Here is a 26,732-nt window from a genome sequence, read left to right as displayed (position 1 = left end):
TTGGGCAGGCCGGGGGTGGTCGGCCGGGGCCCGGGGCCAGCACCCCAGGGCCCGAGCCGACCCAGGCTGGAAACGCTGGGGGGGCCAGCCTGGGCCGCGCCTCCTCCCCCCACACTCCCCCTTACCTGCTTCAGACTTCCCGCGAATCAAATGTTCGCGGGAAGCAGGGGAGGGGGCGGAGACTTTGGGGAGGGGGCGGGGTTGGGGCAGGGGCGGGGGCCGTGGAGCGTCCTCCATTTGGAGGCACAAAATATGGTAACCCTATTGCTGTCTGAAAAATACGGTTGGGTCTCAAAATCTGCTCAACAATATTCTGTACTGGAAATGCCAACAGCTAGTTGCTGAACTGCATTTTTATAGTGGTAATGCTGAGAAAACATGGCTTGTAATGATATAGGTGGCAAAGCAACAAGGAATCTGCTGATCTACACATCTCTGTGTCACGTAGGCCCGTCTCAGGAATTACAGCTATGTTGAATAGCTAATTTTCAGGAGTCAGGGCATGAGATAAGTGAGTTTGTGTATATTTTGGTTTTGTTAGCAATTTACAGACCACAGGATTTTATGGTTTTATAGACAGAGTACACTTTGAAACCACTTTAGGTTCTTAAATGCATAAAAGCTTCTGAACTCTCTGTCCTATGCAAAGCAACTGGCAAGGTCATTCCATGGAAAAAAGCTTATCATAGCTTTTCACTCATTTGGGAACTATAGAAGCACCTTAGATTTCTTACTTCAAAAAAGCAGTATTAATTACTATACAAAAATTATACTTGTAAAGACCCCAAAATGTAAGCTACTATTTTTAGCAGGAAATGTGTGCCAAGCACTTGTGGCTATATTCTCAACTGAGGACCAATGCTTAGCTATACTTTCTCATTGGGATTGTGTGTGTCGACTGTCCCCATCAAAAAAGGATCAGTGAAGTAAATGTAAAATAAACACCTAAGTAAACTGAATTGATATGCTTTCTTGCACATGGGTTAAATACCCATGACTTGTAGGGGGTTTAAAACATTTAGATGCTGTAGCAAACTACGGCGGGCCCGCGGGACCATCCTACCTGGCCCCCAAGCTCCTGGCCTGGGAGGCTAGCCCCCAGCCCCTCCCCCCCTCCCCCCCCCGCAGCTTCAGCCTGCTCGCTCTGGCGCAATGCTCTGGGCGGCGGGGCTGTGAGCTCCTGGGGCAGCGCAGCTGCAGAGCCCGGCCTGACCCGGTCTCTGTGCGTGGCTGTAGTGCTGCCAGCCACCGGTATTCCAGGCAGCACAGTAAGGGGGCAGGGAACAGGGAGGGGGAGGGGTGAGGATGTTGGATAGAAGGCCAGGGAGTTCGGGGTGGTGGTCCGGGGGTGGAGTGTGTGGATAGGGGTTGGGGTGGTTGGGGGGAAACGGGGTTGAATGGGGGCAGGGGTCCCGGGGGAGGGGAGAGTCAGGAAAGTGGGGGGATTGGATGGAGCAGAGGTCCGAGGGGGGCCGTCAGGGAACAGGGAGGGTTGGATGGGGCAGGAATCTGGGTGGGGGGGCCCTCCATACAATTTACGAAACCCAATGCGGCCCTCAGGCCAAAAAGTTTGCCCGCCCCTGCTGTAGCTACTTGTGTGTCTGCAAGATGAATTCTGAATGAGGAAAGAAAATAAAACTGGTGATATATTCAGAACTTTTTATAGTACTCTCTAGGAAATTCAGACTTTGGAACAGAGTTGTTTTCCTATCTGTTGAGGATTTGGACTACATTATTATTTTTAAGTGTAATTTTGAGTGGGGAATCAGTTATTGGGCATGTTCTGATAGATGTAGAGATCATCTTAATTATTTTGGCAGTAGAATGTTCTCCACTTTCATCCCAGAAAGGTGCGCACACAAAAATGGAGGGAGCACAGTAGTTGTAGCTACCATGTATATACATGAGTTTTAATAAGGGAGTGCAAAAGGTTCTTGAACTGTGGTCCATAGCTGCAGAGGGCAGTGGCCCACGAAGCTGTTACACTTCACCACTGTGACTGTCTGTCAGTATTGCAGCAGTAAAGCTTCCTGTTAGTAGTAAGTTACTCAAGGACTCTCTTAGGGTTTGTGCTGGCTTTTTGGCAACTTTAACTTACAAAAAGGTGCCTGCATTTTTTTTTATCCTGTATGTCTTTGTCAAGAGTTTTCCTGTAAATTCTCATGATAAAATTTAGGAGGCACTAAAATTGGAGAGGTAGGGAACACAGAAAATGGCAGAATCAGTGTCAAGTAATTTTAGTGCCTAGTACAATGAGGGGTGATCCATTACAAATCAAGTCATACATCCAGGGAGAGCAGTAAAGAGCACATATACTAAATAAGGATGTAACCCAGATGCTAAAATAATTGTATTAAAAAGCAAGTCTCTTTACTATTCTTATCTCCTTTGCAGATGTAATGTTAATTTATGTAACCAAACAGAGTGGTGCAGGGAAGGTATGGGATTGTGTGTGTGTATAATCTTGTGGACACCATTTTAAGTGGTCTGCAGTATGGAAAGGCTTGAGAACCACTAAGCTAGTATAAAGGAGAATCTTTTGGTCCTTAACAATGTTTGAAAGGCTGTTTTCTTTCTCATTTAACATGCAGCAAGGACATATGGGAGAAGGCGAGGTAACAATATTCCTCTTTAATTTTCTAATGTTGACAATGTCTCATGGTGCACATAGCACTAAGCTGTTATTAGAAAGCAACCTAAAAAGATAAGATTTGAAACCATCACTTTAACCCAAGATGACTTACTAGTTTGTCTGCATGCTGTGGTAAACATTTTAACGGAATGAAATATCTCCCCAGAATAGTACTACCTAGATTGAGCTGTGCATAATCCTATAGCTAAGTGTCATCTACATGAATTACTACTTGGGAGAGCTAAAATGCTGCTGTTTTCCTCCTGTGTTTGTTTATGAATGACAGCTCTGTAGAAGTGATTCCTATTATTACTTGTATTTGAGTGCTGACAGTTGTGTTGGGCCCTGAATATAGGCCCCGTCCCATTGGATTTATAATCAAAGGCTTGGATCCTGTAAACATGCATACTGAGTAAGTTTATGCATATTGGTTTGTGGTTGTGTTCATCATGACTACCTAGATATCCAAAGTTACTCACATGCATAATTGTCTACAGGATTTGGGTCTTAATAGACAAGACAAATGAAAATGGATAATGCAAAAGATAAGGAAAAAACCACTGTAAAGCCTTGAAAGCTATAATGGTAGAAACTTAATCATAAAAGTGGGTGTGATTCCATTTTGTCAGTTTTCAAATGGTTCCTTGAGTAAAAGACATTTAAAAAAATAGATTGTTGAATACTGAAACTAAGACTGGGTCAGTATTGAGTTCTTTAATTTTCTGAATATATTAATTCCATAGATTAAGGAAGAAAATTGGTGAAGTGTGATCTCTGTTAGACTTTGACTTTGCCTAGAAAATGTCTGAATTTCAGAGGTGGTCAAATCTGCAGTCTCTAATAATTTGATTTAATTTTAAAATCAAGTAAATGTATGTAACCTATTTGACATTGCAAATGAAGGATAACAAAAGAAGATAAATTAATCCCACTGATAACCATTTTTATAGATTGTAGTGAATTCTGAAATATCATCCCCATATAGCAAACTGTAGACAAATGAAAAATTATTCTAGAAGCCTTAACATACCTCACATCTATTCGCTTGTTTTTTCCAATGTGTGTGTTAGTGGAGGACTGGCCACATACGTTGTGACTCTAGTTATTGTATTTTGTAATAAGGAGTAATATCACTGCAGGGATCAGTTTGTGTGCATTCATATGTATTGTGTTAGACAACTGTAAGTCAAAGATCTTTCGTAAAGGAATATGTAAAAAAAGTTACAGCAAAAGGACATGTGACTGTCTCAATAGAGGAAGAATGCTTGCAACATGTTAGAAAACGAGTTAATGAATGAATCTTCTTGTACAATATCTCAGTAAAGTTGATCTGCTCCAAGAATGACACGTTACTTAAATGAGTCTTCAGTCATTATTCACAGGAAATTACAGTGGGTCTTACTGCTTTTATCAGTGTTCTTGTTATCTACAAATGGATGGTTTGTGTTTTAAGTGTTTTGATATTGAGTGACCTAAAAGATTAATGCATTTAGCTGGTGTGGGAATCCTTTTTTCATCTGTACTGTGAAATTACCTTGTGCATGTAAGAAGTTGTTGTTGTTTGAGAAATGGTATGCGTCCTAGATTTTTAGTTATGTATATACAATCAGGACAGTCCCTACAAAGTAGTTATTATGGTTATATAATGTTTCTTTCTGTGGCAAGTCTTTTCAAAATATGACTTACATAAAAAACAGGCAGCAGAATTAGGCAATAGCAATTACAAAACTTCTCAAAAATGAGCTAAGATGAGTTCTAGCTATGGAAAGATTGTGGATTTTCAGGACCTTTTTAAAATGCTGTTTGTTTTGTTATAAAATTTCTCTAATAAAAGATACTGCCTCTTTCTGTAGCTGTATAATTAACAAGGTGTTTGGGTTGTTGTAGAACTAGAAATGGTAAGGTTAAATGAAATAAGCAGAATATCAAAATGATCATGTTTTTAGTCTTCCCATTACTCATTAAAGGGGAAGAGTACGAGAAGATGTACTGCTAATATTGAACATTATTTCTTTAATATTTAAATGGTATGTTCTTTGTCCTATTAGTATGGGGTTTTTTCCCTTCTTTTTTTTTTTTTAGGTCAGTCTTCACTGTTTCCAATGGAAGACGGGTTCTTGGATGATGGACGTGGGGATCAGACTCTTCATAGTGGCTTAGGATCACCCCACTGCTTCTCTCACCAAAATGGAGAAAGAGTGGAACGGTATTCCCGCAAGGTGTTCGTAGGTGGACTGCCACCAGATATCGATGAAGGTATTTTCAGAAACAAGCTCAGTCAGAACAACTCATGTTGACTTAATGATAAACTATAGAATGGACCCTGTTGTTAACAAGCTAAAGAATGATTATAATAGGAGACTTTTTTTTACAAATTGTTGGCCAGATCCTGAGCGGCACTGAACACCTGCTGTTCCCATTAGCCCTGTCTCTACAACTGCTTTGTTACTGAAAGCTAAAAATATGAGCTCTTTAAAAAGAATAGTACTTTGGTTCTGAATTTGAGAATGAGGACTTAATGTGCTATAACGTTTTGTGATAAATCTGTTCTTTCGCCAGCCCCTCCTTTTAATTGTATATAGCCCAGACCTAGACCATAAGAAGAGGCAGATCTGTTTTAGGGAGCTGGCCATGCTAAGACCTTCATGTTTATGAGATTATCATAGAAATGTTCTTTGGTCAGCAGCTGTGGTCTTGACAGATGGATGCAATGCCTCAAATGCTTAAGGCTGTTGTATCTAATCTAGATCCAAAAACTTTCAACACTGAGAAAATACAAATCTTGTGACAGAAATAAATTGGTTTCTATTAGGGCTGTAGATTAATCGCAGTTAACTCACATGATTAACTCAAAAATTAATCACAATTGAAAAAAATTAATCTAGATTAATTGCAGTTTTAATCGCACTGTTAAAAAATATTAGAATACCAGTTGAAATTTATTAAACGTTTTGGATGTTTTTCTACATTTTCAAGTATATTGATTTTAATTACAACACAGAATACAAAGTGTAGTGCTAACTTTATATTATTTTATTACAAATATTTGCACTGTAAAAATAACGAAAAATACTAATTTTCAATTCCCCTCATACAAGTACTGTAGTGCAATCTCCTTATTGTGAAAGCGCAATTTACAAAAGTAGATTTTTTTGTTACATAATTGAACTCAAAAACAAAATTGTGTAAAACTTTAGATCTTATAAGTCCACTCAGTCCTACTTCTTGTTCAGCCAATCATTAAGACAAACAAGTTTGTTTACTTTTATGGGAAATAATGCTGCCCGCTTCTTATTTACATTGTCAAAAGAAAGTGAGAACAGGCGTTCAAATGTACTTTTGTAGCAGGCATTGCAAGGTATTTATGTGCCAGATATGCTAAACGTTTGTATGCCCCTTTGTGCTTCAGCCACCATTCTAGAAGACATGCTTCCATGCTGATGATGCTCGTTAAAAAAAGTGTCAATTAAATTTGTGACTGAACTCCTTGGGGGAGAATTGTATGTCTCCTGCTCTGTTTTACCCACCTTCTGCCATACATTTCATGTTATGGTAGCCTCGGATGATGACCTAGCACATGTTGTTGTTCTTTTTAAGAACACTTTCACTGCCATTCTGACAAAACGCAAAAAAAAATCCCATGTGAGATTTTTTTTTAAACGTGAAAATATGCAATATTGAATTGGTATTTAAATATTAAATCACTTGAATTATATGTTCAAACTGAAAAACAGCTGGAAGATAAGGAACTAAGTTATCCCTCTTCCTCATGAAACCCATTTTAAAATATTCTTCTAATGGACTTCAGAAACTTAAGAGTAATATTACCAGTAGTTCTATTAGGTTTGTACAATCTTAGGTTTTGGCTCTTCATTCAGCTCCATATGTAAAGTGTTGCTCTATTCTGTGCCAGCTTTTGACAGTGGTTATGTCCAGTGGTAACCTGTCACCGCAGTGGATGGTAAGAACTGAGTCAGGAATCAATCCAGAGGCACTTAATTTTGGTGAGAAGCCAAGAGTGTTTGGTGAATTCAACATGAATATTGGGGGTTGAGGGACACTGCAGTGTTTGTGTAAAGAAACACCCATGATATGCAGCAGCACTAAGGCCATAGCTACACTACCACTTATGTCTGCAAAACTTGTGTTGCTCAGGGATGTGAAAAAACCACCCCCCTGAGCAACATAAATTATGTCCGCATAAGTGGTAGTGTGCACAGAGCTATGTCAGCGGGAGAAGCCCCCAGTGAGGGAAGATTGTTTTAATGTCTTTGAGGGAAGAGATCAATAAAAGAATAGAAAATGGGGGGAATCCAAGAAGTTACCTTGTAATTGCTATGGAAAAAATTGTTTAGTGTGATGAAGGGATGAATGACAAAACACTGGGAAAACATTTGTCTAGGTATTTTTAATATATTGTAGCACCTAGGTGCTAACATAGTCTACTTAAACCTTGCAGATGCCTCTTCGGTAATACGAAATTTTATCCCTACTTGAGCTTTGTACACAGGTGTTTCTTGTTCAGAAGCTTCTTATTACTAGCAACCGTTCTACTGAGGGGAGAAAAATTACCCAAGCTCAAAAAGAACAATGCCATAATTAATGGAACATCTTTACAGGACTAGCAAATCTAAATTATCTTAGCGGAATATTGAAGTGGAAGGAGGATTTGAAATGGGTGCTGCAGTTGCTTCCTGTTACACTACTGTATGTGTTCTCTGCATTCTTTCCAATAGCTATTACATAACTGCATTCTGCAAGCATTACTGTAAGTTAGTCTGAGGTCAAACTCAGATAATGCAGACAGATGTGGCACAATCATGTGATGTGAACAGGCTTGACTGGGCCTTGATATTCCCTTTTCTTTTCTCCAAACCGTTTGTGATTGCAAGGCAGATTGGCAGAATTAACTGCTAAGCAGTCAGTCAAGGATTCGGACTTTGAACTCTTTATGTTGGAGAATGCCTAAAGCTAGGATATGGTAGCTATTTAGATTAATTGATTTCGTTCCTGTGACTTAGTGGGCTGCAAGCCTTTATTTGTAACCATTAATAAAGAGACAAAACCTTGATCTTTGAACTGTTTTCCTCACTATTTAATGTATGTTCTGACTTGTCATGAAGAGTCCCCTTCCCTCAGTAAATGTTTTCAGTGGTCTGATATTTGTTTATAGGTTAGGAAAAATATTACCTGAAATCCAGATTCTCCAGGGTTTTATGTTCAGTGGGTTTTATGTTCAGTGAATTTTAACTTCTATTCATGCTCTTTTTTATCCCTCTGTTCCTCATCCCTCAGATGAGATCACGGCTAGCTTTCGTCGCTTTGGTCCTTTGATTGTGGATTGGCCACACAAGGCAGAAAGCAAATCCTATTTTCCTCCTAAAGGTAACGATCATGATCTTAACATTATTTTAAGAACCATTGCAGAACCAGTGACACTATTTTTCAGTGTGAGGATTTGAAGTGTAATTTTCATTATGTAAAAGATCTTCATGTTCACTGCCCCCCATACCATGCTGAAAATATTCCCTAAAATCATGCTGTAACTCAAATCCTGCAGGATGTTGCAAGTAGGTGGACTGCAGAGCAGTGCATGATAATACACATTTAAAATAATTACTCTTATTTCACTTCCTGTCTGACTCCCCTTTCTTTCTCTGTGCCTCCTTCCTTTCATTTTTCTATTCTTTACTCTGCCTGACCTCTTATTTACTACATCATATGCAAAATGTTAAAGACTAGTACTGTGTAAGGGGAATGCAGAGCTAAGCAGCCCATGGAAGAAATTGTACCTCATATTCACAACTCGCCTGTGCTGGCAGGATGGAGCCAAGGCTCTATCCGTTTCCACCTCTTTGCTTGCTTCCTCCCCACCAGTGGAGAAGAGAGTACTGAGCACATAGCTCTTGTTTTCCCTCCTGCTTTTGGAGGCATGCTGGGAGACTGCACAGGGGAGCGTTTGTGTGTGTTGGGGGGTGTTTTACTGTTAATCTCTTATGTTGCTGTGTAATCACGTGGGATCAGCGCATAGTCTGGCCCTAAATAATGACACTGAATATTATAAACTATAGAAAACTAAATCTCTTGAGAATCTCATCAGGAATCTTGCAAGTCATCTTGTTCTCTTACCTAGGATATGCGTTCTTGCTGTTTCAAGACGAAAGTTCTGTACAGGCTCTGATTGATGCATGTATTGAAGAGGATGGAAAACTCTACCTTTGTGTCTCCAGCCCCACTATCAAAGACAAACCAGTAGGTAACATTTTCAAGTACTTTAGAGTTGGTATAAAATAAGGCTATAAATTGAGCACTGCAGATGTTCTGCATATTTGCTGACTTCAGTGAAACAGATTAGTGTCCTAAGAGGATGGTATGGTTATGCATTATGTACTGGTACTGCAGTGACTATGGGCCTGATCCAAAGCCTAGTGACTCGCACTCATTTCAGAGGGCTCTGGGTCAAGACCCTCTGTCGGCAGACATTGTTGCTTAGTAAATAAACACTGCATAGCCTTGCATGCTGGAACCTGTGTTACTGTGATAGTGATTAGCCTGATGTCTACAGTACAGCTTACTTTGTCAGAACAACACACATCGTGGATACATGTGTATTTATAAAGTTTATATAGCATGATTGGATTGTGATAATGCATCACATTAACAGGAAGAACTTGTATATCTCATACCAGTTAAATAACAAGGTGAAATCTGATCTGCTTAGGTCACCATTAATAGAGCATATTGGCATTAACTCCTAATTGGTAGTTGATACACAGTTTGAAAGTGAGTTCAAAGTATAAAGTTTTTTAAAGTTTTTACCATCAGGGAGGCTACATTGTAACTGACAGTTGATATTGCTAAAATACTTACCTCAACTCTTAATCTGAATTAAGAACAGTAAAAAAGTTTGTTTTCTGGCCATAGGTTCAGATCAGGCCTTGGAATCTCAGTGATAGTGACTTCGTGATGGATGGTTCGCAGCCTCTTGATCCACGAAAAACTATTTTTGTTGGAGGTGTTCCTCGGCCATTACGAGCAGGTATAGTATATGTGTTGCAGCCTTTGGCATGTTATGCAATCAGCCTTATTGCTTTGGGAGAACACTGGGAGTTATTTCAGCAGGACATTTCAGGAGAAAAACATATATTATATATGTAGCTGTAATGGGGCTTGGCCATGGTTCGTCCCTCAGCAGGGCTGTGAGGTATCCCGCCACTCGCTCTCGTTCACTGTCAGTCCTGGTCCTGCGGTAGTGGGGGACAGCAAACCCACTGTTAGGGGCTCAGGCCCTTTAGGCCGGGGCTGAGCCGATAGTTCTATACAGACGCCCAGGGCCTAGGTCAGGGCGGGGCAGCAACCAAACAGTCAGGAACTCAGGTCCTTAAGCAGGGGCTGAGTCAATAAGCAAGAGGTCCCAGTCTCTCCAGGCTAGGGAAAGGGGGAGTCTGCCACCCAAGGGGTGGGTGGCAGGGGGGACGCAGGCCCTCCCACTCCACTGCGTCCCAGCCCGGGGCCCTAGCAGCGACGGAAACTCTCTGCTGTCAGTGGGGATCCTGGCCGCAACACACGCAGGCTCTGGCAGTGCTGCAGCCAGACTGGAGTTGGCTGCCCCCAGGCTACTTCCATACTCCCCCTCGTAGGGTACCTGGTCCTCGGCGGTCTCCAGCAGCATCTGTTCCTCCAGGTAGGTGGTGAAGGGAAGGCTCAGCTGCTCCTTGGGGTAGCTGGCACGGGGCAGGCTCAGCCAGTTCTCCTCGGGGTAGCTGGCATGGGGCAGGCTCGGCCAGTCCTCCTTGGGGTAGCTGGCACGGGGCAGGCTCGGCCGGCCGCGGCCTGCTGCCATCTCCCAAGTGGGAGCACGGCCACAGACGTCTGGTCTCTCCAGCGGCTGGTTCTCAACTGAGCTCTGCAGGCGGGCTCTTATGCTTCCAGGTCTGCGCCATGACTTCTATGGGGCGGGCGCAGGACCCAGTGGCTCCACCCACGTTGGTGTTAGGGGAGGTTTGTCCCTCAGCGGGGCTGTGGGGTATCCCACCGCCTCGCTACAGTAGCATATAGACCTATATTAGTGTTTGAAAAATGTAAGTATTGCTGATGCTGTGTAACTGTAACTAGAGACAGGAGTACAAATGTGCATATTCAATGCTTAGAATGGCAGAAAGGGGATTTAGAAAGTAAAAATCTACCTAACTGAGTGTTTTTCTGCTTTAGTGGAGCTTGCAATGATAATGGACCGGCTGTATGGAGGGGTATGCTATGCTGGAATTGACACAGATCCTGAGCTGAAATACCCAAAAGGAGCTGGGCGGGTTGCATTTTCTAATCAACAAAGTTACATAGCTGCTATCAGTGCCCGCTTTGTTCAGCTGCAGCATGGAGAGATAGATAAACGGGTAAGGGCTAAAGCACATTTTGTTTGTTCAGTGTCTTGTCTAGAAATGTATTGTTTCCATGTAAATATCAGTGTTTTATTATGAAGACTATAAATGTTACATACAGACTTTTACTGCATGCTTAGATTTAAATTGTGCCATGCAAGCACAGTCCATGGTGCACTGGGAGGTAACCTAGAGGAAAAAAGTCTCCTTGAACTCCCTGGCACATAGGGGGGGTCATGCCAGGTGCTATACCCCTTCAGAAGGGTACAGAATACTCCCACTGCGAGGCTGTCTGACTCTAAAGGCTGGGGCAGGGGGATGGACTGAAGCATTCTTCAAAGAGGGAGCAGTTCTTGTTCTTTCCCCACCTCCACTGTGCACCAGCATAAAGGATGGGTAGAATCTGTTGCTGGGTGTGTGTGTGTGTGTGTATGTAAATAGTCAGAGGCCAGAAGGGACCACCAGATCATTGAGTCTGACCTGTATAACTTCAGCCACTAACACCACTCAGCACCTGCATACTAAACTCAGAAACTGAAATTAGACGGAAGTGTTACAGCCCACAGGAGACTAGACTGGTTATATACTACAGGCAGAGAATAGGAAGGTCTGAGAGATGCACCAGTGCCAGAGAATTCCCTGCCATTGCAGGGGTAAGTGACAGAGAGAGATATAATCCTGGCAGCCCATGCGTAAAGGGAAGGCAAAATCCCTCTAAGGTTACTTTGAATCTGATCTGGGGCAAATTCCTTCCTGACCCCACATGTGAGCTAGAACCAGCTAGCCAAGCACCTGAGAGAGACTGCTCGGTGCCGCCTCAGAGCACTGACCTACCCCATCCAGTGTCCATCTCCAACGGTGACCATCTCTGGTGCTTCAGAGGAAAGAGAACCAAAAAAAAAATCACCCCACCCAACCACAGCAAAAATACGTTGAGGGGAGAAAAATCCCTTCCTGACCCCAGTAGGTGACTGCTGAGGCAGGAAATTTTGGGAATGTTCCCATAGGAGCATCATAGGAGTGCACTGTACAGCATACTGTAAATATTCTGGTATAGCCTCATAACAACCCCTCCCCACCTGCCTTAGCAGTTTTTAGTATTTTGTCCTGTCAAGTTAACTTTTTAAAGGAGACAATTAAAGAAGGAGCACAGTTGTCCTCATTCTAATATACCTGAAATTAGTGTGCCAGTTGTATCAACACTGTGTGCACCTCTGCCTGTTGTCTCTGCTTCATGTGTAAGAAACCCAGTTTGGTCATCTGAAAGGCTTCAGTGTTCTGGACTATAAATGAAACAGACTTTCAGGTCATTTGCTCCATTTAGTGCTACATCTCCAGTTTTTCTTTCTGCAATTGGGTAGTCTCTCATTTTCTGTTTGAAAAACTTTCTCTAAAACTCCAGCAGTCTCTCACTACTGTTGGATGACAGAACTGCTCTTATAATTTTACTTCCACTCTGGGCTCAAAGTCTGTGCAGACAGGTGATAGTCTTTCAGTGATTTGAGAATGGAACTGGGAATCAGGAACTCCTTTTTCCTAATATTAGTTCTGATATGGATTCCGTCTATGGTTTTGAACAAATCACTTACAGCCCAGTTATGCAACCTCTGCTTGCATAAGTGAGAATGTGGGTGAATAGTCCAACTGAAGCCCATGGGACTGTTCATCTGAGTAAGTCCTTGCTATTATGAATCAGGATTTTACAATCAGGTCTATCACCTCTGCCTCAGTTTCTCCATTTGTGATTAAAAAGAAATGGGGGGGATGATAATAGATGCAGGGAGGATTCATTCGAAGAACTCTTTGAATGTGCAAATGGTAAATAAATTCTGAATGGTATTGTTACTAAATAAAACTAAGCACTGCTAGACTTCAAAGATGAGCATCAAAACATTCATCTTCTTCCAGATACACAGTACTGAGTAACACTGGCTGCATATTTATGACCACCTCTTGGAACCTGGAAAGGTTCTCCCCATTACTCCTTCACTTAAGAAAAAGGAAGCTACAGAGTGTCAATAGGATTTTCTTCCCCAGCTTTCTGTGTCTAACAATGAGGGTGGCAAGAATATAGTTGACATCAGTTCACATCCTCCCTTCACATCTTCAAAAGGGAACTTGTTGGCTCTGCGTTCACTTGTACTAATTTCTCAAAATGAAACTGGCAGTTCTGCTGGCTAGTTAGATATAGATTAAATTCTTAGTGGTGACTGGCTTCCTTTGGATGCAGGTGAGAGGAGGAACCACAATAGAGCTGGATGCAGCTCCCTGAATCTGGGGCCTATTATATCTTGGCCCAGTCCCCGGTGTACTTTAGAGCAGCCTCTCTGTGCTACTACAAAATATGCCAGCTGGTGGGTCCCCAGTGGGTCATCTTTAGCTGGGAATTGCAAGAGTGTAGCTTGCTCTGACCATGGTCCTTTCTCTACCCCTCCTTGTTCCATATATAGGGATTGGCATGGGAACTACGTGTACAGTAGTCAGAACTCTTCCATAGCAAGAGAATCCTTAGCTAGGAAGATCTGTGTGCTTTCTGCATTTTTTTTTTCCTGTGCCAGAGTGGCACATAAGGGCTAGATTACTGCTCAGAATCTTGTCCTTGATGTCAGTTGTACATTGGTATTGTGTAATCTATCAAGTTCTAGTCTCACTAATAGTAAACAAGTAGATTAGTTACATCTCCTACTGCTGACTGGACTAAGTTGAAGTACCAAAGGAAAATGAAACAAACTAAATGTAGCATTTGTTGTTAAAGGTGTGAATGAAACTTGCAAATAAGTGGAAATATGGACTTTGGACTTTTCAAATGTTTGAGTGCTTAAGCTGCAATTTTAATGTTGTGTAAATAATTTACCTTCCTGGCTGAAAGGAAATTTTGTGAACAATAATGTAACTATATTTAAAATAAATCCCCAGCATCCTCCTTTGATTTTAATATGAATCTGTTCACACACGTTCTGGAATAAAACAAGTTGATTCACCTATGTGCTGACATCTGCTTGTGCAACATTGATTTTCAGCAGCTAGTTCTTTACTTAAACTGACTCTCAACCAAAAACGGCAAACATTGAGAGCATCACCTGCACAGCTACTAAGTATTGTAAACTTTCTTGTTTTTTGAATGCAGGTGGAAGTTAAGCCATATGTCTTGGATGATCAGCTGTGTGATGAATGTCAGGGGGCCCGTTGTGGTGGAAAATTTGCTCCATTTTTCTGTGCTAATGTTACCTGTCTGCAGTATTACTGTGAATATTGCTGGGCTGCTATCCATTCACGCGCTGGCAGGGAATTCCACAAGCCCCTGGTGAAGGAGGGAGGAGATCGCCCAAGACATATTTCATTCCGCTGGAACTAAAAGATTACTGCAGTGCTCATATGCAGGCCTCAAAATAAGTGCACTCTTCTGTTATCCTGATCCCTCCCCACAATCCCCCTTATTCAAGATAGCATGTCCTTTTGTAGTAGTCTGTAATTTAACAATAGTATAATGAAAGAATGACCTATAATATGGGTATTTTGTAGAATCTTGTCATTGAAAACTGTATTGGGAACTCCTTTTCGTATTGATAACATGTTGCACGTAAGTTACATCCTCTTGTCTTTGGTATCAAGAGGACACTTACTTCATGCAACGTTTTCATAGAGGAGAGAAAAAAATGTTAAAAGAGAAATGAAATAGAGTATTTTGTTTTTTTAATTAAATTATTGTTAATAAAAACATAAGAATACTTTTATTAAAATAACCATGCAACAATAACACTATCAGTCTGTTCTGACACTCCCCTCCTTCGCCCCGCCAAGGGAAGCCTGTTTTTTTTTTTTTGTTTGTTTGTTTTTTTTTTTGTTTGTTTTTTGGCCTTTTCTTACTGTTAAATTTTACAGCAATGAAAGAAGCTAGCAACTGCCTAGGAAAGAGCATGTTTAAAGCAACAAAAATGCATGAGCAAGGTTAAAGCAGCATTATAACAATTATTTTTACTTATGTTAAGGGTTTTGAGGCTGAATTTTTAGCACAGGATATATCTCACCATGTCTCCAACTTTCAACCACATCCAAAGTACTAATCAAATAGGCAGATCTTAGTATATTTTATCAAAACAATTACCGTTTAAAGGTTCCCAAATATAAAAGTTGGGTAAAATTACTACTGAGTGGAGTGTGGGGCGGGGGGAGTGCACTTATTACTTTTAATTAAAAAGAGAGAGAACTCAATTGTCTGGTTACTGCCCTAGAAATCCTACCAAAGCTAGAGTAATAACAACTAGTAAACTGGCATTTCCTCTCCTGAAGGACAAATGTATAGATTTTATTTTTGATGGTTATATATAACTATATATGCTAATATACTAACATTCATCAGGGGCCAGCCTTTGCTCTCCATTTTGACATGAAAAATAAGATACCTCAAGGATATCACTGATTTTATCTAAGTTCTGGTATTCCACTGTATCACAGACTAAAAATTGGCTGCTAATTGGTTTTACTCTTGGATGTAAAGTCAGTTTTAATATCCTCTAACTTAGCTAGCTATAAGGTAGAAAGCATAAATAGAACAAAGCTAAGTAGTCTAAGTCTGTTTTGCACTGTTTGCTGAACTAATAAGTGTGTAAATCTGTGCAAAGAGGCATATGCCTATCTTACTCTTCCTGTAGAGAGAATCCTAACTAAGAATCCTTTTCTTCAGAACTTAGCATGGGGAAATAAAGAATTACAGGTGTCTGAAGTGCCAACTTTGCTAAGTTAATGCATGCTTTATTATAAATAAACTCCAGCTTGAGAAGCAGTAACACAATACATGATAACTGAATGCTTAGGGGTGAGGTGGGGGTTTTGTTTGAAATAGTCTCTTAATCCCCTGGAAGGGGCATAGACTTCCAAACTTGATTTTAACTAATGCCCTGGTCAACTTTTAAAATGATTGTGTAGCAGTGTGCAAAACAAACCAATCCAACGGCAATCTTCTAAACTGTCTGACTGGCGTGGTACCATCCTAGATTCTCTCAAACCAAAGATTTGCCTCAGCGCTGCAGAAAACATCTACTCTGTGAGCCCCCTAACCCTCAAGATTATCTTTATGAGAAGCAGTTTTTATTTTCAATACAGGCTTTAATGAACTATACCTTATTAAGTTCCAAAGGTCAAAATGGAGACATTTGCTGTCTACTAGTCAAGTAAAGAAAGGGAGCTGCTTTTAATGAAATCCCTGAAAATATTGACAACAGTAATGCAAATGGAGAGTGCTCTTGTGTAGATTGTCAGGGACTTTTTTTTCTCTGAAGTCCATAATTATAGTTGGAATGTTCCTTTTAATTTTTTTAATGCTTATTAGATGGCTTGGGGTGTGCTATTGTGCCGATCCTACCCAGTAAACAGGTGAGATGGGTTACCATTACAAGAAATAACACTGTTTGAGAACTAGCTTTGAATAATAATTTTCCCTTTGTACATGACCTGCTGAATTTCGGTACAGTGTTTTTGTAGCTAACTTATTTTGTCATGCACATAATGTATATTTGTTATGCACTACTTTTGTATATCTTGTTTTTCCAACAGTGAGCATTTTTAGGCACACTTTTCACTGACGGGATATCTCTTTATGCAATACCTCAATTTTTCATATTGCAAAGAGTAGCTTTTTGTACTTTTATTACTGAGAGATCTTCATATACTTCATTTTTTAATATAAATAATTTTAATAAATTTTATTTTCTTATATTCTGCTTTTTATACATTTCAGTGCTCTGCATACATTTTGAATTATGGATGTTGTGCACTGGCAATGCTATTTTAGAATCTGCAGAGAAAAGAAAGCATGTTGCTTAAACATCTTAGCCCAGCACCATGTATTTGGTGTACATATAATTTAAGAAATAGTATATGTAAAGTTGAGAATTAAAGAAGAAAAAAAGCATGAAAGTGACAAATGACAGTCTTTAGACCCTCAAAAATTAAATGCATAAATGTAGTGTAGAAATTTAAAAGTAAAGTAACATCAAAATTGTCTACCGCTTCTTACTAGGTTTTTAAAAATTATACACAAATGCAGATGTTTTTGGTGAATGTTTAGCCATTTTTAATATTAACAAATTGATGTTAGGTGTTTGATGCAGAAAGGTGTCTGCTCTTTTAAATTATATTTAAAGAAATAAAAGCAAGCCTGCTATGTGGCAGGCATGTAATGTTAGTATGCATGACTAATGTAAGAAATTGTTATTCTACTAATATTCACTTGTGATTGTGTGACAAGCGTGTTTACAGATTATTTGGTTACACTTCAATTTACAGGGCATAAACAATTACATATATTACTCTGTACTTAGATAGTGATTACATGTCCTTCCGATTACATGGGATTTGTAGTTGGAGTTACCATGTCACTCCAAACATAATTAACATGCAATTAGTTTACAAATCTTAGGGTATCACTTCAGTTTGCAAAAGGATTAAGCCTGTAGTTCTATCACGCTAGCATGGCACTGGCCATGTATTTACAATGTAGTTACAGAGTAATTACATGGTTATTTTTGCAGTGTAAAATAAAGTGTTTCTGATTACTTTATATGTAAAGGACCCCCTCCCCCTCCCCACTGCCCCGTGCTTTTTGGTATAGTATATACTTCTCCATACACAGACCTCTGCAGAATGCAAATTTAAAACTTGCAGTGAATGAATCTAGCGTTTTATAAGGATGCTGTTGGAAAGACTTGATAATTCACCCCTTTTGTTTTTGAAGAGTTAAAACCTTCTGTTAAAAGGTGATTTAAAACTTGAATGTGATGAATTGTGGCAAGTTAACTTCAAGTTATGTGCAATACTTATTTCAGACTTCTGGAAGATCTTTGCAGTGTAATTCTTTGTTTTTAATTGCAGACATTTAAAAATGTCATTTTCTACTGTTCTAGTAAATCCTCTTTCTTGCTGGTGTTTCTAAAGAAAAGAATCAGAAATCAATCTTTCTACTAATGTAAATTTGAGATTATTTTTAAAAAAAAAGGAATAAAAGAGGTTTGGTCATTTGCTTTATTTTATTATCTTATTTTAAAGCTACTGTGATTGATAGCATTGTAAGAATTGGGACAATATTGTATTCAACTGTTTTATTTTTTATATTTTTAAATTTTAAAGTATAATTAGTTTTTATAATTTTCATCAGATTTTTTGTTATATTTTTTGGACGTGAAACTTTTAGCAAGTGGGTGTCTAGTTTTTACTAATCCCTAATATGTTTTTCCCCCAATGTATTGCTCATATTATCAGAAGGAAAAGTTATTTAAGTATGTCAGTTAATTGTACTACTTGGCTGAATTTCCATATAGTTTTTACTGTGTATGGGGAGGTTGTAGTATTTATTATAGCATTTTAAATAAGGGTAATTCATTTTTTATTAAAGTAATTTTCACATTTAAGTTCATATTTTTGTATGTTCTACTCTAAGTTATATAACACAAGTTACTTTTTTTTAAAGAGTTCATTTGTTGAAGTGCTAGTGGAAAATTAATGTTATTAAATAGTTTGCAAATGACTATTTATACCAGTATGCATATAATTTTTAAATATTTGTAATGTGAGATGTTGAATGAATAAAACTTTTAATTCAAATTTCTTCTTAACCTTTTTATTTTAAAACACTAAAAGCAGCAGCCATTTGTGGAAACAGTGTTTTACTGTTTGGCTGGTTGAAGTCGTGAGGGCCTGGAATGTGATTTTGATGGAGTGTACGGACATATCTGTGAATACAATGTGCTACATCCTTAGGGCCAAATCCTGCAGTCCCTACTCAAGTCAAAACTTCTGGGAATTAGAGCTTGATGGTATAGGGTGGTAAAAACTGCTGGTGCCCTCAGTGAAATCCAGCATGAGTAGAGGCTGCTTAACACTACAGAATCAAGCCCATAACTTGGGAGACTTGCCTGAGGAGGGCTGCAGGTGTTAGCCATTTTGGATCAGGTTATCCTCTAACAGTGTGCTGTGAGAACAGTCTTGAGAGCTGAATAGTGATTATATTTTGTGAATTGGATGCTTGTGGAAGGGTGAGATCACTGGCTGGAATTTCATGTGACTTTGCAGTGACCCTCAAGCAGACTCAGCACCTCAGTGCTTTATTTGTGCAGTCTTCAGCATGTCAACCAGGCCGAAGAGTAGTAGCCAAATGTTCAATCTCCTGCTTCCACTGGCTGCGCTTCTGCTAGTAATTAACAGGGACAGGGACAAAGACAAGCCCAGGACAAAGCAGAAATAATGGAATGTTTGCTGAAAATTAAACCTAACTGGGCAGGACCTAATGAGAACAGCCCTGAGCCATTGGCAATGCAGAGCCTCAGAAGCGACTGTGCGGACCATGTCAAAAAGGCTTGGCCAAATCTGGGCTAGAGCCAATCATGGAATGGACAGACAAAGGCCCCTGTAGATTCACCTCAACCCCTAACATGCTTTGAAGCTCCTTGAGGGGGAAAAAGACTAAAAGCTTCAGACACTGCAGCGATTGATCCACTGGGGGTCGATTTAGCAGGTCTAGTGAAGACCCACTACATTGACTGCAGATCGCTCTCCCATGGAATCCGGTACTCCACCAGAACGAGAAGAGTAAGGGGAGTCGACAGGAGAGTGTCTCCCGTCGGCATTGTGTAGTGTGGACCCTGCGGTAAGGAGATCTAAGCTATGTCGACTTGAGTTATGCTATTAAGGTAACTCAAATTGCGTAGCTTAGATCGACTTTGCCCCCATAGTGTAGACCTGCCCTAAAATTTAGACATGTAGGGGTATAGCTTCTATTATCTGTGTCTCACAAGGAACATTCTGAAGGAGCCTCACAAGGGATTTTAATTGGCACCACTTCAGCGCCCCGGATCCCCCAAATAGCTTAAGCATTCTTACTGTGCTAAGAATATCCAAACTTTAGAGAATCTGAATTGTCTGGTAAGGAAGTTGCTTTCCACCTGGTGGAACCATGCATTGGAATATGTGTGCATGCCTCCCAAGAAAATACAGAAACTCCCCAAAATAAGAGAATATTTTGCCAGCGAAATAATCAGATCCATGCCTTTTGTGATATCTCTGTTCCCCACAATCCTACTCACTGCATGTAAATGAGCTGCTCATCTGAGCAATTAATTTCCTATACCACGATCTAGGTACATAGGTTTCAATTTAAGAGGATCTGTCCTGCCAAGTGCTGAGCATCGCGTATGAGGTACTGGGTAACTTTAATTTCCATTGGCAGCTGAGGCTGCTCAACACCCTGCAGGATTGAGGTCCACTCACATTGGCTTGAGAAAATGTGTACGTAGGGAAAAGTTAATGCTTGTAAGCAATGTCCTGGTTAAGCAAAGTTTTCATTAATAGACTTAATACTGAGAGTCCCTCAACTAACTGGCTTGTCACGCATCCCCTCAAAACAGATACTTTAAAGACAACAGTCAGCCGTCTAATTGGGTCATAAGCACAAATTTACAGAAAAATCTGAATGTCTCCTTAGTAATGAATTCCTCATTAGAGCATTTTGTGCCAGCCAAATAGTCCCAGACAGCATCAACCTTTCTCTGGCATGTGACTTGGCTCTTTACATAAGTATTAATTATAGCTCCTTTCCCTCTGTTACTGTTTTGTTATGGATTAGAAGTAGTTTGACTTACACAAAAAAGAATTGTTAGCACACCAGCTTAACACCCACTTTCAAGAGAAAATAATCTTTTAGGAAGTGTGTGTGTGGGGGGGAGAGGAATGCTTTATCTACAAGTGATTTTTTTTAAATGTATAATGAACTTAAAGGAAGCTTAGTCTTCTGATGCTGTATCAATAGCCTTCCTTCCCAAATAGCACCTGATTCATAGGAATTCATATGGCAAAGCCATACGCAGAAAGTTATTGACTAGAATGGAAACACTGAACTAAACTGACTGGGGAGGAGGGGGGAGAGAAGGTATATTTTAGTTGTGATGTTAAACTTTGTCTTTAGCTCCTTCCATCTGAGAATCTTAAAGTACTTTATGAACTTATTGAACTAAACCTCATGGGTTTGTGGTACATAAGCAGATGTGGTACATAAGCACTATTACCTCTATTATAAGGAAGCTGGCACAATAGTTGAAGTGACTGGCCAAAGGTCATACATGTTGCAAAATGAAAGTTGTTGCTTTTGCTAGTGTGTGTGTCTGTTGCTGAAGTTGACTTGCTCAGAAGCAGCTTTCTAGGGAAGCAGATATATCAAGGTCCTTTTGAAACTGATTCTGTCCTGAAACAATTAAAATGAAATACCATGGGCAGGCATTGGAAGGTGGAGATGCACATGATGATAAGTAGAACTCCAACACCACCTCAGCACATACATCTTTGGAAAGTATTTTCCTTCACACAAACTGTTCATTGAACACAACAGTAAATCACATTTTTCTCTGGGATACCACATTCACTGACTGAACTGATGTTTTTCCATATCAGTTGAGAGAGATTCATTTTGGAGGGGAAGACAAACCTATAGTATCAGAGGGGTAGCCGTGTTAGTCTGAATCTGTAAAAAGCAACAGAGGGTCCTGTGGCACCTTTGAGACTAACAGAAGTATTGGGAGCATAAGCTTTCGTGGGTAAGAACCTCACTTCTTCAGATGCAAGTCTGAAACCTATAGTGTAGATTGTCATCAAATGGTATATTTTAAAAAGACTTTTTGCTCCCAGACTGATTGCTCAGAAGAAACTGTTTATCAAATGTCTGTCATGATTCTTCAGCTGCTATTTATTCAGTGCTATGAAAGCCTGTTCAGACCACAGTCCAAAAAGCTCACCACTGGAAAATCAAAGACAAATAGCATCAGAAAGGACAGATGAGGGAAAAACACTGACATCTCTTCCAATGTGTAAAATAAGCTGATTGATATATAAACAGCCTCCAGGGTGAGAATATATATGCAGCTGTCTTCAGTTGTAGAAATTTAATTTGAAAAAAAGACTGAATTGATTACTTAAATAGATTACATCCTAAATCCCCATTTAGAGGTGGTTCTGGAGAGAATCTATCTGAAACTCTAAACGCTCTTTAATGCTGTCAAATATTGCCTGCTTTCAAGGCAAATTGTAGCTTATGTACTTACTTTTGCTTGGAATGGGAAGTCAAATTCATCACTGAGAAGATCGAGAAACCCCCGTACCCACCATGGCTATGGAATTGATGACAATTTTGTGCTCCCCTGCTGGCTTTATGGTAGTATTCTACTAAGATGCAGGTCTACATTTATGATACTGTTTTAAATATGTTAACATAAGAGGGCAAACTCCAGTGGGCCACTTTAGTTGTCTCTGCAAAACATGAAAATCTGTTGTTTTTCTGACAAAAAGGTTGATTTTTTTAAAGTTATTTTAGTGGTTGTGAAAGATACTGGCTTAATAAACTGAGATTGAAATCCTCTGGCCAAAGAGCAGATCCACAATAACACAGCTAGTGGGTGTATAATCAACATGTCTAAGGGCTGCCCTGGAGAGACAGCCGCTAAGGGTATTTCAGGCTTCATGCCTATTTAATGGATGGACTTTTAGTTGGAACTGTTAATAAGGGAGCCATTATGGTAGTGGCTTTGTGAAGTGTTTACCCCTCCATTTGGAAATTGAGTGAGACTATCAACTCACTTCATATGCGACCATTACAAATGATCAGAGTAACAATTTTTGGTAGCAACTGATTACCTGAGATTTGAATGGGTATCCAAGCGCTGAAACACTCCATGTTTCATTACCAGTTCCTTAAACCATCCAGTCCACATTTTATATTTGCTAGGCAATCTCTCATACCAATCTATTCATTGTCAGAACTTTGTGAACATGCATTTTTCCTTTTGCATTGAAACTATACATTTTGTTGGTGCAGTGTTCCCTTCTTAGACTTCTATATAAATAAAAATCAATCACTGGGCATTTCCACAGCATGGAATGGGTCAGATTGCTTTTCATGCGGCATTATGAGTGAAGAATGGTGAAACTACTTAGATGGCAGAATGATAGTCAGTATATACAGAGCTGTGGCTGTTCAGTGTGTCACGTTAACTGTGATGTAGTTTTGTAATCTCTGAGGGGTATGAATTCACATACATTGTAATGCATTTAAAAGTTGTCCCATTTCAAGACCGTTTTCAGATGTTCATTTAATCCAAATCATCCCAATCTGCTGCTGAGTCGTATAAACTAATTTCTGTTCTGCAGGTGAAATAATTAAGGCTCTGGTTTAAAAGCACCCTATTCAGGACAGTACTTAATTTTAAACATGTGCTTAAGTGCTGTCCTGTAGATGGATCGGTGCATATGCTTTTAAGTGCTTTCTTGGATTGGGGCCTAAAAATGTCCTTTTATTGGATTTATATTTGAAACTCAAATTTTAGTTTTGCAGTGCTCACTGTATATGTGGCACTTCTAGGAGTGTTCATAGTATAAGCAGCATAGAATTGCCCCCAGCTTTGCTTCAGCAGGACCAGCTGTTCACAGGCAGATGCTGCTCTGTACACATTGGCAGAATCAATTCAGTTCTCCAATCAATAGCAAGAAAACTTGCTCAAAGGTCGGTTTTTCAAGGGGGGTGTGTGTCTTTTTGACTAGATGTTGACGGCAGAACAAAGCCACGATTGCTATAATTTTCTTTGCAGAGCTAGCTCCTGAGACAGATGCTCCACTGTGTTCTCTTTTGGCATCATCCTTATGTCATCTGAGAAATATGTGACGATAAGGATTTGAAACAGTACTGGGAAGACCTTTCATGGTTAAACAAGGTGGATGTGGTGCTAAGGAACAAGTGTACTCACTGATATTTATTACTGTAATCAAAATCATCTTGCATATCCAGTCATATGTATTGATGGCACAGGTCTCTCTACAACATTAGCCAGCAATCAAATTTGGGGCTGTGATCACGTCAGATCTCACAAGCTAAGAAAACTCAGACTTTTAGTACTTGAACAGAAGGCCCTGGAAAACCTAGTATACTGCCAAATGTAGCGCTGGTGATTTAGTGAGTCACATTCTGAATCTATACCCAAGAACTGCTCCCAGGATAGTGTTAAGAATAGCAGTGCAGTGTTGTGCCTCCTGTAAAAATTTAATTTGACCACTTGTGAGGTCACTGAGGATCTCATCACATTTTTTCCAAGACAAACAGTAATAAATCTTAGCACTCCAGTCTCCACAGATGTAAATGGGGGAGAAAGCATCATTATCCTCACTTTAGAAATTTGGAAACTAAAGCAGAGAGAGGTAAATACCAGTAATTTATCCAAGGTGTCACAAAGTCTATGACAAAATTGGGAACAGAACTGTAGTTCTGACTCAGTCTTCTGCTCTAACTAATGGACCACAACTACCTCCCTAAAACTGTTAACCCTTGTGCCCTAGATCAGTGTGTCTCAATGACTGGGCCATGGACCCTGAGAGCTCCCAGACAATTTAGGAAGGCAGGAAGCTGGTTCCTAGTATCAAAAAAAAGTTGAGAAGCACTGTCTTAGACAAAATGATCACCAAAACTGAATATATCTATCTAAATTCCCCTGCAGTTTCATTTGACTTTGGTATTTTTCCCTTATTATATTACTGATAGGCAGGCTTGGCAGAATTTGATTTTTTTAAAATAATATCTATGTTCATTTTTAAGCATTTTACCAATTTTTATTGATTTAAATTTCCACAGTTGTGAAAAATTTATGGAGGGCTGGACAGTTATTTAATTACAGTAGATATTGTGATTCAAAAATTTAAAGCTTTATCACCATTAAAACACAAACTGTCAACATCATATGACAAAATATACCAAATAAATAAATAGCCTTAAATCAAACTAAGTTTTCAAGCAGCATTTTTCTTTGCTTATCTGTATGTTTAGATTAGCGATGGAAATATTTGTCAGTTTGTGTGTGTATGGTGAAATCGACATTTACCAATCTAATCCCTCTAAGCCTACTCAAACTTCTAAACTAGAGGTGTTAAACTTCTTGTGAGGTGAGGGCTGAATTCCAGTTTTGGTTATAGTCCATGGGCCCACTTATTCAATGGGTGATTTGTAAAAAGATCCAGGGGAGGTTTAGGCTTTTATGTACTAAATAAATGTTTTTGTTTACTGTTTGTTCATTACCTTTGTCATGTTCAGCATCACTTAGTGGGAAAATATACCCTTACCTCCCTTTGGCCAACTGCTAGTTCTGCCCTTTGTTTCTCTTCTTTCTCTGTTGTTTCCTCTCTCTTTTCTATTGTTGTCTTTCTTTTATACCCATTGCTTTTCCTTTCCCACAGCAACTCCTAATTCCTGCCCCTTTGGATTCATAGTCGCCCTTTCCCCTGTTCCCTGAATAGAGCTGAAAGAGGCAAAGCTGAAAGAATCAGTGTCTTTATTAGGCGGAAGGCCTTGTCCACACACCCATTTTGTAGCAGTGCAGTTATGTTGGTTAGGGGAGTGATTTTTTTTTTTTATATAGTTATACCAGTAGCCCCCCTAGTGTGGATGCAATTATATTGGTATAAAGGTGCCTCATACTGGAATAGATCATTCCCCTTCCCATATGGGAATGCCATACCAGTATAAAACGTAACTGCATCTACACTAGGAGTTTGTACTGCTTTAGCTGGTATAGTTAAAATAGTACAACTTTTGCATGTAGAAAAGATGTTAGTTCATGCTGTAACAAGATAAACCAAAAAGGGTGTGCGTGCGTGCATAGGTGTGTTCTCACCTCTCAGAACTATTGTTTTAGATTGGCAACACTGCAGTGGTTTACACTTGGTTCCAATATGGAAGGCTTTCTTCACAACCATGTGTGCTAGAAACTTACTTTAAAAAAATGAAAGCTGAGATTCTCCAGAATCGGTATATAACATTATCATTATTATTTGTATTACTGAAGTGCTTAGGGGCCCTAGTAATGGACTAGGACCCCATCATGCTAGGGTCCATATAAACATGCAGTCCCTGCCCGCAACGATTTTACAATTTAAATCTAAGACGAGAGATAGCAGATGGATAGAGAGAATAGGGGAGTACAGGAGAACAAATGAGACAATATTGCCTTGGGAGTGAAATCTCCCATCACTGGAGATTTTTAAGAGCAGGTTAGACCAACACCTGTCAGGGATGGTCTAGATCAGGGGTTCTCAAACTTCATTGGACTGTGACTCCCTTCAGACAATAAAAATTACTACACAACCCCAGGAGCGAAGCCTGAGCCCCTGGTTGGGGGGGTCAAAGCTGAAGCCCATGGGTTTCAGCCCCAGGCAGGGTCCCTGAGTCCTGATGCCTAGGGCTGAAGACCTCAGGCTTTGGTCCCAGGCCAGAGCAAGTCTAAGCCAATCCTGGTGACCTTATTAAAATGGGGTCCCGACCCACAGTTTGAGAACCGCTGGTCTAGATAATACTTAGTCTTACCATGAGGGAAGGGGACTGGATTAGATGACCTTTCAAGGTTCCTTCTAGTCCTATGATTCTATTCAGATATAAATTTCCTGTGTTGGATGGGTTGATAAAACACTTTCTTACATTTGTTCCTATAGAAATAACTATTAGACCAAGACCACTGACCACGCTCAAAACTAGTGTGGCTATTGCTATTCCCTCTATGGCATACATGTAAGTGGCTGCAAGCCTAAGCCTCAGACCCTAAGCACAGCTGCATCACTGATGCTTATAAACAGCGCTCTGCTCTGCTGCTGCTTCAGCTGAGTTGATAATGCAGCCTCCAACTAAAAGAGGATGAAAGAGCTCATCA

At 39.9% G+C, this 26,732-nt stretch overlaps 1 protein-coding gene across 10 annotated transcripts in view; it reads left to right on the top strand.

Moving 5' to 3' along the window:
• The window catches only part of CPEB4 (cytoplasmic polyadenylation element binding protein 4), an 86,262-nt gene extending 69,360 nt beyond the window's left edge, over positions 1 to 16,902 (top strand). For 7 of the 10 annotated variants that reach the window (XM_034779710.1, XM_034779709.1, XM_034779705.1 and 4 more), the window contains 7 exons: positions 2,592 to 2,615; positions 4,715 to 4,888; positions 7,928 to 8,017; positions 8,766 to 8,884; positions 9,557 to 9,671; positions 10,844 to 11,025; positions 14,138 to 16,902. In XM_034779710.1, coding sequence (XP_034635601.1) covers positions 2,592 to 2,615; positions 4,715 to 4,888; positions 7,928 to 8,017; positions 8,766 to 8,884; positions 9,557 to 9,671; positions 10,844 to 11,025; positions 14,138 to 14,365 — 932 coding nt within the window. In that variant the 3' untranslated portion in view covers positions 14,366 to 16,902. The remainder of the gene's footprint in view (positions 1 to 2,591; positions 2,616 to 4,714; positions 4,889 to 7,927; positions 8,018 to 8,765; positions 8,885 to 9,556; positions 9,672 to 10,843; positions 11,026 to 14,137) is intronic. The other 3 variants (XM_034779712.1, XM_034779706.1, XM_034779715.1) reach the window with 1 other exon arrangement.
• The last annotated feature ends 9,830 nt before the right edge of the window (positions 16,903 to 26,732 follow it).

Source organism: Trachemys scripta, chromosome 8 (genome assembly GCF_013100865.1).
Source record: "Trachemys scripta elegans isolate TJP31775 chromosome 8, CAS_Tse_1.0, whole genome shotgun sequence".
In the NCBI taxonomy this organism is placed as follows: Eukaryota; Metazoa; Chordata; order Testudines; family Emydidae; genus Trachemys; species Trachemys scripta.
This window is presented reverse-complemented; position numbering and strand designations above follow the sequence as displayed.